At 42.8% G+C, this 13129-nt stretch overlaps 1 protein-coding gene across 2 annotated transcripts in view; it reads left to right on the top strand.

The window, feature by feature from the left end:
- The window catches only part of LOC126336181 (uncharacterized), a 52536-nt gene extending 39900 nt beyond the window's left edge, over positions 1–12636 (top strand). The window contains exon 3 of one of the 2 annotated variants that reach the window (XM_049999686.1): positions 11296–12636. In XM_049999686.1, the coding sequence (XP_049855643.1) occupies positions 11296–11694 (399 nt within the window). In that variant the 3' untranslated portion in view covers positions 11695–12636. The remainder of the gene's footprint in view (positions 1–11295) is intronic. The other variant, XM_049999687.1, reaches the window with a different exon arrangement.
- Positions 12637–13129: the final 493 nt, after the last annotated feature.

The following is a 13129-nucleotide window of genomic DNA, read 5'->3' as shown; positions in this document are numbered from 1 at the left end:
GGTATTATTTGAGCTATGTACCACATCTTTGAAAGAGCCAGAATATTGACGTATTTTATCCTTTGAATAAGATTTAAGTTCTTACAGTGCTGTTGGCTAGTAAGGCGCCTCTTACTTTGTCTGCCATTTCAAACTATCCTCAACTAATTAGTTCACGTTCTTCTTCAGTTTAACGACGAACACATCCATTTCGTCGCATTCTGTGAAGGAATGTGGGGTGACGGTTGCTCCTGCTGCTTTCTTTTTTGGGTCATCAGACTTCTGACTGGTTTGATGCGGCCAAGAATGTCCTTTTTGCCATTGCTATTCTGATTTTGATGTCCTCCTTGCTCCGCCCATCATTGATTTATTTATTGCCTAGGAAGCAAAATTCCTTAAGGGGGGTGGGGGGGGGGGGGGGGGGTAGGGCGTGTAACGGGCCGACTTGGAGCAGGAGAGGCACCACAGGACATTTTAATTTCCACTGTCTATACTTTTACAAATAAATTCATAAAACTTTCAAAGCCTGATCAGGAAGGATTCAGGATTCATACTCATAGCAGTGGAAGCTCAAAAACGCAACAAAATACATTTATTTACATGTGAAATTTCATCATTTTTCCACTTACTACTGGCTGCATTTGTTGCTATAAGTACACTTTTTTCCTAAGTAAGAAAGATTCTTCGATGAATTTTGCACAGCTTACAAACTATAATTACATTGTATGAAACTCTGGAGTTTATTTACTGTATGAAAAAATGAATGAACTGTTACATTTTAAACTTCATGTTTAGAAAAAACTTAAATTTTATAGTTATTAATCTCAATTTTTACCACAGCTTTTAAAAGATTTGGAAAATTCTAGTTTCATACACCTGTAAGTACTGCTTGTATGCTGTGCAAAATTCATCAAAGAATCTCTCTTACTTAGGGAAAAAAGTGTACCTATAGCAACAAATGCAGCCAGTAGTAAGTGAAAAAATGATGAAATTTCACATGCAAATAAATGTATTTTGTTACGGCTTTGAGTTTCCACTGCTATGAGTATGAATCCTGAATCCTTCCTGATCATGCTTTCAAAGTTTTATGAATTTATTTGTAAAAGTATAGACAGTAGAAATTAAAATGTCCTGTGGTGCCTCTCCTGCTCCAAGTCGACCCGTTTGACGTCCTACCCCCCTTGAATTCATCTACTTCGTGACCATCGATCGTGATATTAAGTTTCTCGCTGTTCTCATTTCTACTACTTCTAATTCCCTTCGTCTTTCTTCAATTTACTCTCTGTCCATACTCTGTACTCATTAGACTGTTCCCATTCAGTTTCATTCAGGACGGCAATGTCGTCAGCGAATCGTATCATTGATATCTATTCACCCTGAATTTTATTTCCACTCCTGAACCTTTCTTTTATATCCATCATTGCTTCCTCGATGTACTGATTGAACAGTAGGGGTGAACGACTACATCCTTGTCCTACACCCTTTTTAATACGATCCCTTCGTCATTTGTGTCCACTCTTATTATTACCTATTGACTCTTGTACATATTGTGTATGACTCGTCTCTCCTTATAGCTTACCCCTATTTTTCTCAGAATTTCGAGCATCTTGCACCATTTTACATTGTCGAACGCTGTTTCCAGGTAGACAGATCCTATGAAACTGTCTTGATTTTTCTTTAGTCTTGCTTCCATTATTAACTACAACGTCAGGGTTGCCTCCCTCGTGCCTTTACCTCTCCTAAAGCCAAACTGATCGTCATCTAGCGCTTCCTCAACTTTCTTTTCCATTCTTCTGTATATTATTCTTGTCAGCAACTTGGATGCAAGAGCTTTTAAGCTCGTTTTACGATAATTCTCAGACTTATCATCTCTTGCCGTCTTCAGAATTGTGTGGATGATGTTTTTCCGAAAGTCTGATGGTGTGTCTCCAGACTCATACATTCTTCACACCAATGTGAATAGTCGTTTTGTTGCCACTTCCCCCCACGATTTTAGAAACTCTGATGGGATGTTATCTATCCCTTCTGCCTCCAAAGTTCTTTTAATTCTGATTACAGAACTGGGTCCCCTATCTCTTCTAAATCGACTCCTGTTTCTTCTTCCAGCACATCAGACATATCTTCCCCCTTATAGCGGCTTTAAAACTATTCTTTCCGCCTTCCGGCTCTCTCACTGCATTTAAAAGTGGAATTCCCGTTGCACTCTTAATGTTATTACCCTTGCTTTTGATGTCATCAAAGTTGTTTTGACTTGCCTGTGTGCTGAGTCAGTCCTGCCGACAAACATTTCTTACTCGTTTTTTTCGCATTTTTCATGCAGTCATTTTATCTTAGCTCCCCTGCACTTCCTATTTATTTCATTCCTCAGCGACTTGTATTTCTGTATTTCTGGGTCTCCTTGAATATTTTTGTACTTCCTCCTTTCATCGATCAATTGAGTATTTCTTATGTTGCTCATGGTTTCTTCGCAGTTACCTTCTTTGTACCTATGTTTTGCTTCCCAGCTTCTGTTATCGCCATTTTTAGAGATGTCCATTCCACTTCAACTGTACTGCCTACTGAGGTATTCGTTATAGCTGTATCTATAGCCTTAGAGAACTTCAACTGTATCTCGTCTTTCCTTAGTACTTCTGTATCCCACTTCTTTGCGTATTGATTCTTCCTGACTAATGTCTTAAACTTGAGCCTACTCTTCATCACTACTATATTGTGATCTGAGTCTATGTCTGCTCCTGGGTACGCCTTACAATCCAGTAACTGATTTCGGAATCTGTGACTGACCATGACGTTATATAACTGAAATCTTCACGTATCACTTGGCCTTATCCAAGTATACCTCCTCCTCTTGTGATTCCTGAACAGAGTATTCGCTATTACTAGCTGAAGTTTATTACAGAACTCAGTCTTTCTCCTCTCTCATTCCTTGTCCCAGTTCCATATTCTCCTGTAATCTTTCCTTGTACTCCTTTCCCTACAACTGCGTTCCAGTCCCCTATGACTATTAGATTTTCATCTCTTTTTACATATTTTATTACCCTTTCAATATCCTCACACAGTTTCTCTATCTCTTCATCTTCAGCTTGCGACGTCGGCATATATGCCTGAACTATCGTTGTTGGTGTTAGTCTGCTGTCGATTCTGAACTGTTCTTAGTAACACACTCTCTGCCCTACCTTCCTATTCATAACGAATCCTACTCCCATTATATCATTTCCTTATAAGAATCTGTTATTTCTAATATCTTCCCAAAGTGTTGATGTTGTGTGACAACAATTGTTATCGTCGCAATAAGTCTTAGCATCGAACCTTTATGCACCAAAACTGTTGCAGTGTTTTGGTTGGTGACTGCGCTAATCACTGGTTCCAAGGAAATTATAAATAATATCATGAATAATGAGCTTGCTGTCCTGACTGAGTGCTGAATTGAGAACTTTCCCCTGAAGTGGCCGTTTATTTCTATTTTGGACATCACTGGATTTCGGTCTGGTATATAGGCGAGTCAAATGAAAAGATTAAATATTTTTTAAATTATTATTTACTGTGCAGAAGTGGTACAAAGCTCTATGACTTTTCATCATAATCTCCCCCACGCCCAATGCAAGTCCTCCAGCCCTAACAAAGCGCATAACTTCCTTTAGAAAAAAATTCTTTTGTAGTCTGCGCACCCTCTCATGCACCGTGTGGCGTACCTCTTCATCAGAACGGAACTTCTTTCCTTCCATTGCGTCTTTGAGTGGTCCAGACATATGGAAATCACTTGGGGCAAGGTCTGGTGAGTATGGTGGATGAGGAAGACACTCAAAATGGAGGTCTGTTATTGTTGCAACTGTTGTATGGGCAATGTGGGGCCTTGCGTTGTCATGTTGCAAAAGGACACCTGCTGACAGCAATCCATGTCGTTTTGATTTAATTGCAGGCCGCAGATGATTTTTTAGGAGATCTGTGCATGATGCACTCACTGGTGACAGTGGTCCCTCTAGGCATGTAATGCTCCAAAATGACGCCTTTTTCGTCCCAAAAGAGAGTCAGCATAACCTTTCCTGCTCACGGTTCTGTTCGAAACTTCTTTGGTGATGAGGTATGGCGCCATTCCTCGCTCGCTTTCTTCGTTTCCGGTTGGTGGAAGTGAAACCAGGTTTCGTCCCCAGTAACGATTCTTGCAAGGAAGCCATAACCTTCTCGTTCAAAGCGCCGAAGAAGTTCTTCACAAGCATCAACACGTCGTTCTCTCATTTCAGGAGTCAACTGCCATGGCATCCATCTTGCAGACACTTTGTGAAACTGGAGCACATCATGCACAATGTGGTGTGCTGAACCATGATTCATCTGTTAACATGCTGCAGTGTCATTCAGTGTAACTCGGCGGTTGTCCTTCACTATGGCTTCAACTGCTACAATGTTCTGTGGAGTCAGAACTCGTTATACGTGACCTGGACGAGGAACATCTTCCACTGAAGTCACACCATTTGCAAACTTCCTACTCCATTCGTGGACTAGCTGCTGTGACAAACATGCATCATCGTACTGAACTTTCATTCGTCGATGAATTTCAATAGGTTTCACACCTCCACTACGCAAAAACATAATAACAGAACGCTGTTCTTCCCTAGTGCAAGTCGCAAGTAAGGCGGCCATCTTTATACTGATACTGCGACGGTATGTGTGCATCTGCACTGTGCTGCCACCTACAGGCCATTCTGCAAGCTGTTTGTAGCACGCTTACCAACTTACAGGATACCGGCGCGAAATTTCGATTTGTTATTACAAATTTAGGTTTTTCATTTGACTCACCCTCATAGTAAAAAATCTACTGTGGCCTGTGGGAAGTTATAGTGTTACACACATTCCTTTTATATTGACGATCGACTTTGTCAAAGGTACTTCCTAGGTCGATGTTCAACAGTCCTATTATTCCGTTTTGGTGCAGTCATTTGAAGAGGGCAGTGTCTCTCAGAGAGGAAAGTCCATCAATGATCTACCTGTTGGGAACACTAAACGTTGGGCCAGTCCCGATTATGTCTTGAAGAGTCTCTTTTAGACTTGCGGCTATTACGCGCGCCATTATTTTTTAGCGGGTGCACAATTTAGTTATTGGCCTATAATCGGATTCTAATTGGTTTCGAAGTTTTGGGTACAAGGAATATAATTACTGATTGATTTGTTGAGTACATTTGACCCAGTCTTTATTTCTCTTTTATGAGCTCCGTGAATTCCGCTTTGAAACGACTAAAAGGCTTTTTAAAATTCCGACGGTTGCCTTCAAAGCCCGGACTCATATTTCGTCATAAGTGCTTTATAGCGTCTTCAATTCCTTCTTCCAATATCCCTTATCTTCGTGACTTATTATTTTGTAATCGATTTCTTTTTCCTGTAGTTCTAGAATCCACTTTCTTAAATTATTCCATTCGTGTGATCGGTCTTCTTCTTTAGCCACATTTCCTTCGAATTCTCGAACAGTCATGTAATAGAATTCGATGTTTTTCCTTCTAGTTTCACTGATTCTATACGCTACGTTTGTGAACAATTAACGAATTCCAGGTTTCATGAGTTTGTCCCGCCATTCAAGAACGTTACGAAAGAACCGCTTTCACCGAATCCATGTTCGATACCTTTCGCAGAATTCTGTTTTATCCCACTCAGTGTTGAGGAGGTTGCAGTTTAATTTCCAGCATCCCTTCCCCGTTAGTCTGGGCCGGGGTAAACCTTTTATTGTAACGGTAGCTGCGTGGTGGTCCAAAAAGCTGGCGGGGATTACTTCCTGTTGTGGTACAAAATCTGCCCTGTCAGGCTGACAGTGGAGATACGTATCCACACTGGGATCGCATGATGGGTAGTCGATCTATAACGTCTATCAGTTTTAGTTCACCAATCACGTTGTGTAAGGGGCTACATTTAGGGTTCAACACAATTAAAAACTCCCACCATCAACAGTACAGGCTCTGCTAACGGTATACTACGCCTGGCAACGGGTTCTTCATAACACTGGTGACTACTTTGAAGGACGGTAACAGATGCAAACATGTAACTCTTTTGTATCGGTTGCGAATAAATAGTTGCCACTATTTAAGTTCCAACCCTCGTATTACGTGTGCCTTTCAACCTTCTAGAATGACATGGAACGGGATGTCGGACGTAACAAATATTCGTACAGATCTGATCCTGTTGTAGCAATGAATCCTGTATCTAGCAGACCATTTTTCGAATTAGTTGCTTTCTACCTGTCCATAATCAGGAAGTACCTGTATCAGTCCTTGTTGTCTAGCCCTGAGGGCAGATTTAGCACCCTGACGTTTTTCAGTTCAGTGTTAGCGTACCGACAGATTTATCACGACGACGGAATTCGTATGTGCTCTGGGCTCTCAGTAACAGCATGTACAACATAACAGAACTATGAAATTTTTCAAAAAATAGTGTTTCTCATTATCTATTTGAATGAACTCAGAGTTACAACCAGAAATAACGAAATCTTCATGCAGCTAGACTTGAATTTCTAAAGCCGTTTGTCTCGTATTCTTGTCAAAGGTAAACATCAAAGTATTTTCCGTGATCGAATCCATGGACATTATTTACAGATACGAAGCGAGACTTAACGCTTCACGAACAGTACAAAAAGGTAATGAAAAAGAAGTATTAGTACTTACCAAATCGGTGGCTCCGCCAGGAAAGGAATGTGCACCTACCGTTAACACTTGTTTACTGAGCCAATCAGCTACAACATGGAGCCCTGCACAGCACATCCACACAGATGGTTATTCAGGATTTTGGCAGGTGGTCACTTTAATGTGATTGGTCAGTGTATACCTCAGGCACTAGCCGAGCAGGTCATCGGCATGGCTGGACTATGCATCGGCACCTGCCACGGGTCGGTCTCCACCGTGACCTGCCAACGCCTGTCTGACGCATTCGAGCCGGGTTACATCCGGTCATATCCATTCTGTCACCGTTTCCACAAGGGCGCCCGCATCTCGTGGTCGTGCGGTAGCGTTCTCGCTTCCCACACCCGGGTTCCCGGGTTCGATTCCCGGCGGGGTCAGGAATTTTCTCTGCCTCGTGATGGCTGGGTGTTGTGTGATGTCCTTAGGTTAGTTAGGCTTAAGTAGTTCTAAGTTCTAGAGGACTGATGACCATAGATGTTAAGTCCCATAGTGCTCAGAGCCATTTGAACCACAAGGGCTCTTGGCAGGGATCCTTTTGCCTCACCACTGTCCAGATGTGAACTGAGATCACCCCAGCGTCATGCTGCTTTGATGTGACGCCAGCAAACGCAGCACACACAGGCCACAGTTGTCTGCTGATATCAAGGGAACCCACCCACCACTGGGCCGTGTGTCTGAGAAAAGCTTACAGTAGCGCATCCACCCCGGCATGCATAGGTCAACGGCCTAACGGCCGTGACGTGCCGTTTGGTTACTGCAGGCACGTCACACTACGTTTGTTTACGATTAGCAATAAAGAACTTTGACAATATCTAGCTATCTGAGTTTTATACGCCTTCGCCCATCGCCAGCAGAGAACCACTTGCCCACTCCATCCATTCCAACACCTTTTGCAATTAATTCAACACAGCTGCTCCCCTCTGGCGACACCCTGTGCAGCCCTCACTTGTGTAATATGACAACAAGACACATGTAAATACGAACACGACAAAAAGTCACTTTGATGACTAAGGAGGAAGAGAGATATTAAGGTAGTCAAAAGCATCAAGTTACTGATGCTGTTGCTGGCAGGGCTAGCAACTTTCTGTGCATGTGTCACTGGAAGACTTCGAATTATAAAATGTGTGCCTAGCATGTGCTATATACCAATACTACTAAAGAACTTCGTATTTTTCCTATCAGTTATTTCCAGAAACAGAGATTATTCTGCTTCAAAATTACAGAATTTGAAGCGTTTGCGTGAAGTCAGAAGCTCAAAACGCACGGAAAGGCTATCCTCATTATGCATTGGAGAAAAAGCACTCGACCTTCAGTGCAAGCGCATCATCACGAAATTTGGAGCAGCACCCTTGGTTTTGAAGTACTGCAAGGTGTATTTGCTAGTAAGAATCACAGAATTATTATCTGCAGAAGATGGCAGACGATTTTTTCTACAAGACAAAGTTAATACCCTTGCATAGGCCATAATGTAAAAAAAAGAACAATGATATACTTTTATTTGATTAAATATGCATAAGCGAAGCACAATAAACTATTTTCGTAATAAAGTTTACTTCCTTATTCGCTAACCCATTGGAAAAAGCTAGGCTTACAAGTTACTTTATGCAAATAGTCTGCACATGTTTGCCTATCTGGTCGGCTTCTTGTTCCCGAGCGCCAGGTGTTATGTCGACTATCGCCTGTGTTTATTCTGGCTGCGTGATTATCTGGGTTTTACATTATGCCCTTCTTCAATCTTCAGTGCCTTCTGGTTTGTCTGTTTCTCTATATCTACTCCCTTCCCCCTTCCCCTGACAACATGTCTTTATTGGCTATTAATGCTCCATTTTTATATTTTAAGTTTCTTACTTTATTGTGGCTGTTACCTGATCTGTATGCTATTGCCAGACATGTCTATTCCTCAGTTTTGTTTCTGTCCCAGCGGCGAGGTTACCTAATTATACACATGTCTTATTAATTACCTTCATTTTAATTCCACATTTTCAAACTTTGAATTTTAGACCCTATCAGTTCCCTTGGATTTCAATATAGGATCTCTTACTATATGGGGTGTTTGACGCCATTGTTCTGCCGATTTTGCCACCTGACTACCGTTCATTCGATGGGTGTTTTGTTTTAATTTGACTGAGACAGACTTAAACTTAATGTACAGACAACATTCTTTATCATATTTTTCCCTATTTTTTTCTACTCAGTTGTATATCTCATGATGCAACTGTCAGCTACGAACTCGGCTGTTTTAATAAAGGATCACTTAACAGCTGTTGCGGTCCTACATTTATTGAGGTTTGAAGCAGAGTATAAAAAAGAATCTAGATATTTTGTACTGCAAGATAAATGATTACCGCAGTGTGATATGTAATTTTATTACCCTAGTGTGGAAGTTATTATAATATTTTTCTGACTTTGAAATATTGTTGAAAGTAGGTAGTTATAAGCATCACAAGCTGAGACATTGTCGCGAATAAAACAGTCACCCGTACATACAATGAGTTTCCTTTAATTTACGTCTCTGGTCACAAATTTTGTGTTAACAGATTACCGGTTTCGGTCTATGATGACCATCAGGAGATCTGTTTTCTAAAAACCAAGTCCTAAAGTACCGCAGCCATAGTGGCATCGTCAAATATTAAATGCAGAATCAGCACCAGCATCGTTAAATATATAATAAACAAGATTTATGCACGAATCATGTTTTCAGTAGCACTACTGTTCAAAACAAAAGAAAACAATCACTATGGCTGCAGTACTGTAACTGGGTAACCTCTTTTGATGCTAATCAATTGTCAGGATGAGCATTACTGCAAAGGGCGTTTGATTCTAAAGCATTATGTCAGGGTGAAAAACACTAAATAAATTACTTTTTCTCTCCTAACAAAATGTGGGCAGGGTGGGTTCTTCTCTGGCTCGTGCATGAGGTAGAATGAAACAGCATTTTTACATAAGATAATTTTTATTGAAAGATTTGTACAATGGTTTCCTTACTGGATTGTTCTGGCTGGGAGAGCAGCAGCTGTGTCGTTTGCGAAGCCTTCTGCTTGATAGAGCGGCAGAGTCTGATTACGCGTGGCGGTGTGTATCTCATGTCGCTGTTTCGCCCAGTTGACTGGAGACACGCATTGTGAGGTGGCCAGTTTAATTATTGAGAACGAAGTCGTGAACCGGATGGTGATACCTTGGATGTGGCGTCCCAGTGTTTCTCTTCTCTAAGCGGCCGCGTGTGTTGTGTCGGCCAGCGGAGCGGCGCGGCGGGGGAAGGCCAGTGTCCCGGAGTCGAACAACGGACTCCCGCTTTGCCTTCTTCGGCTGTCAGATCTTCATCCCAGCTCACAGGTGACTGCTGATGTGAGGCCGTCCCCTTCCCGTCCACATGAGTCACCGGGGTACATAAAAATCAGTCTTCAAATACCTTCTAGCTTCTGTCTTCTGGCGTCGAGGCTGCTGCTTGCTATTCCATTACAGCGGCGGACTTGGTGCTCCTATGTACGATGTAGTCTCTTCCTGCATGACGGTCTTCAGCACCGACTGAACTGTACTGGAACTGAACTCGAACCGAAACTGAACTGAATACTACTGTCGGGCCCACTGGGCCTCACGTATTGATTTACTTCAGTTCACTGGAGGTGAACGACTTTACAGTCATTGCCTCTTCTGTCACATTGAAAAGCTTCTCGAAGTATCTTCTTAACATCGGTCATGGGCTCTTGGAATGTAGGCGAGGGCCTTTGATCACATGCGACAATTTAGAAACACATGAGCAATGCCCTGACGGCTGAATCGACAGCTTCCGATTATGTGGGGAGGGCGATGGCTTCTCCTGAATGCGCTGACTTGCAAGCGCCGACTGTTGCCACCGCTACTCTGTCCGCTGTTCGCCAGTGTGTAACTCTTCTAAACTAAACTAAGTTTTTCATTTATTTTCTAATTTCTACTTCTCTTCACATTGATTTCAGTAATTTATTTACCTATCTTAAGTACCACTCAACAGTACATTAGGACTTTGTTTTTACAAAACAGATCTGATGATGGTCATCATAGACCGAAACCGGTAATCTCTTAAGAAAATGTTTGTGACCATAGACGTAACTTAAAGGAAACTTATTTTTTATTTATAAATAGTTATAAGCATAGCATTCATCGTTACTTACTTGTACGAATGTGTACTATCGAGTAAACAATGTCTGTTCTCTCTGGCGCTAGGCCAGCTCAAGTTTGAGACACTCCATCACCCACCCTATAGTCCTGATCTCTGCCTGTGTGATTATCAGAACCTTAAAAAAGGCCTCGAAACATCGAGGTTTCCTGTCAGACAAGGATGTGCAGCAGGCAGTCAACGGGCTTCTTCCCGCAGCAGGACACGGTGTATTACCAAACGGATATCATCAACCTGGTGCTTCGTTGGGGCGATTGCCTCAATACTGACGGTGATTTTGTCTGATTAGCATGCAGATTCTAGACTGTACGTCCACCGAATGGATTTTTTTTTTACTGCCCCTTAAATTCGTTGATGGTAGGCACCGGCTGATTATGGGTACCTGGCTATGGCGGGCACATTTATCCATGGTACAGTCAGTGTCGCATGAGACAGTAGATTTATCGTTTTCTTTTTGAGCAATAAGAGTAAGTTTGATACAAAATCAACACGACACGGTCTTTGCAGAATTGCTTCTGGGGGACACCAGCTTTCGACCTTCAGCACTTCCTGTACAGCAGCGGCGGCGAGGAAGTACATCGGCACCACTTCGACCAGCTGCTGTCTGAATACCACGAGACGCTGCAGACCTCTCTGCGCGCCTTGGGATTCCACGAGCAGGCGGACGCCTTCCCGCTGCGGCAGCTGCTCAGGGACATGGACGATCTGGCAATCCACGGGGTGGGCATGTCCGTGGTGGCGGCCTCCATCATCCTCGCGCCGGAGCTCCTCCCAGAAGACGCCGAGGAAGCAGTCAGCGATGCCACCACCAGTGACGCGTACTTCCAGCGCTGCACCAGCAACTCCAAATTCATGTCCCACATGAAATTCCTGGCTCCAGTCCTGGAAAGAAAGGGCGCATTCTGATCAGAAAACTATGTGTACTACATCCTAAATGTACAGACTGTGCGCTTTGAAAATGTTTCTTCAGCATATAACAGTGGTTTGTTACCTTAAAGCATGCCAGTCATCACTGAATCGTGTTCTGGGTTTTAACGCGTGCATAGTCAATATTTTCAAGGAGAAATTAAGACTAGTATCACCTCGTAAAAATCACGCTGCGACCATGGAACTCGATGATGATTTCAGTCCAGTGTCTACCAACATGGGGATGAATACTCCGAGGAGTAAACTGAAATCTCCGTCAAAGATCATTTTCATTACTATCATCACAATTTTTTAAGATTAGTATTGATTATATAACTTACCCCGAAGAACCAGGAACACAAACATGTGACAAACAGAGGGATCCGGGAATAGCTTGCAAAGAGCACAGGCTGACACATACTAACGTACACCAATAGAAACGACCACACGGTGAGAAACATTATGAAGATACAACAACGAATGTCTTTCCGCACAGACAGCACAGTACAGAAAAGTCTAAAACTGACAGCATGAATCGCACTTTTGCAGATCACCTCATACAAGAAAACCATCTGCCAAACAACACTGAGACTGGTCTTAAGACCGAGCGAGGTGGCGCAGTGGTTAGACACTGGACTCGCTTTCGGGGGGACGACGGTTCAATCCCGCGTCCGGCCATCCTGATTTAGGTTTTCCGTCATTTCCCTAAATCGCTCCAGCCATATGCCGAGATGGTTCCTTTGAAAGGGCACGGCCGACTTCCTTCCCCATCCTTCCCTAATCCGATGAGACCGATGACCTCGCTGTCTGGTCTGCTTCCCCAAAACAACCCAACCCAGAACCCTGGTGTTAAGATTCTCAAAGAAAGATATAGCTTCCGTCGAAAACTGACTTTAGAGGAGAATAATCAAATACAAAAAGCAATGATACAACGAAAGAAAATCTTGAAGGAAAATACAACACTGTGTTCAAATGTTCAAATGGCTCTGAGCACTATGGGTCTTAACATCTATGGTCATCAGTCCCATAGAACTTAGAACTACTTAAACCTAACTAACCTAAGGACAGCACACAACACTCAGTCATCACGAGGCAGAGAAAAGCCCTGACCCCGCCGGGAATCGAACCCGGGAACCCGGGCGTATACAACACTGTGAAACAACGCACTGTAACACTTAAAAAATGCAAAGGCACTTCCCCAAAGCCGGCCGGTGTACCCGATCGGTTCTAGGCGCTTCAGTCTGGAACCGCGCGACCGTTACGGTCGCAGGTTCGAATCCTGCCTCGGGCATGGATGTGTGTGATGTCCTTAGGTTAGTTAGGTTTAAGTAGTTCTAAGTTCTAGGGGACTGATAACCTCAGCTGTTACGTCCCGTAGTGCTCAGAGCAATTTTAACCGTTTTAACTTCCCCAAATACAACATAATAACATCTGT

Source organism: Schistocerca gregaria, chromosome 2 (assembly GCF_023897955.1).
Source record: "Schistocerca gregaria isolate iqSchGreg1 chromosome 2, iqSchGreg1.2, whole genome shotgun sequence".
Classification (NCBI taxonomy): Eukaryota; Metazoa; Arthropoda; class Insecta; order Orthoptera; family Acrididae; genus Schistocerca; species Schistocerca gregaria.
Note: the sequence above shows the minus strand (reverse complement) of the source record. Positions and strands in the feature narration are given on the sequence as shown.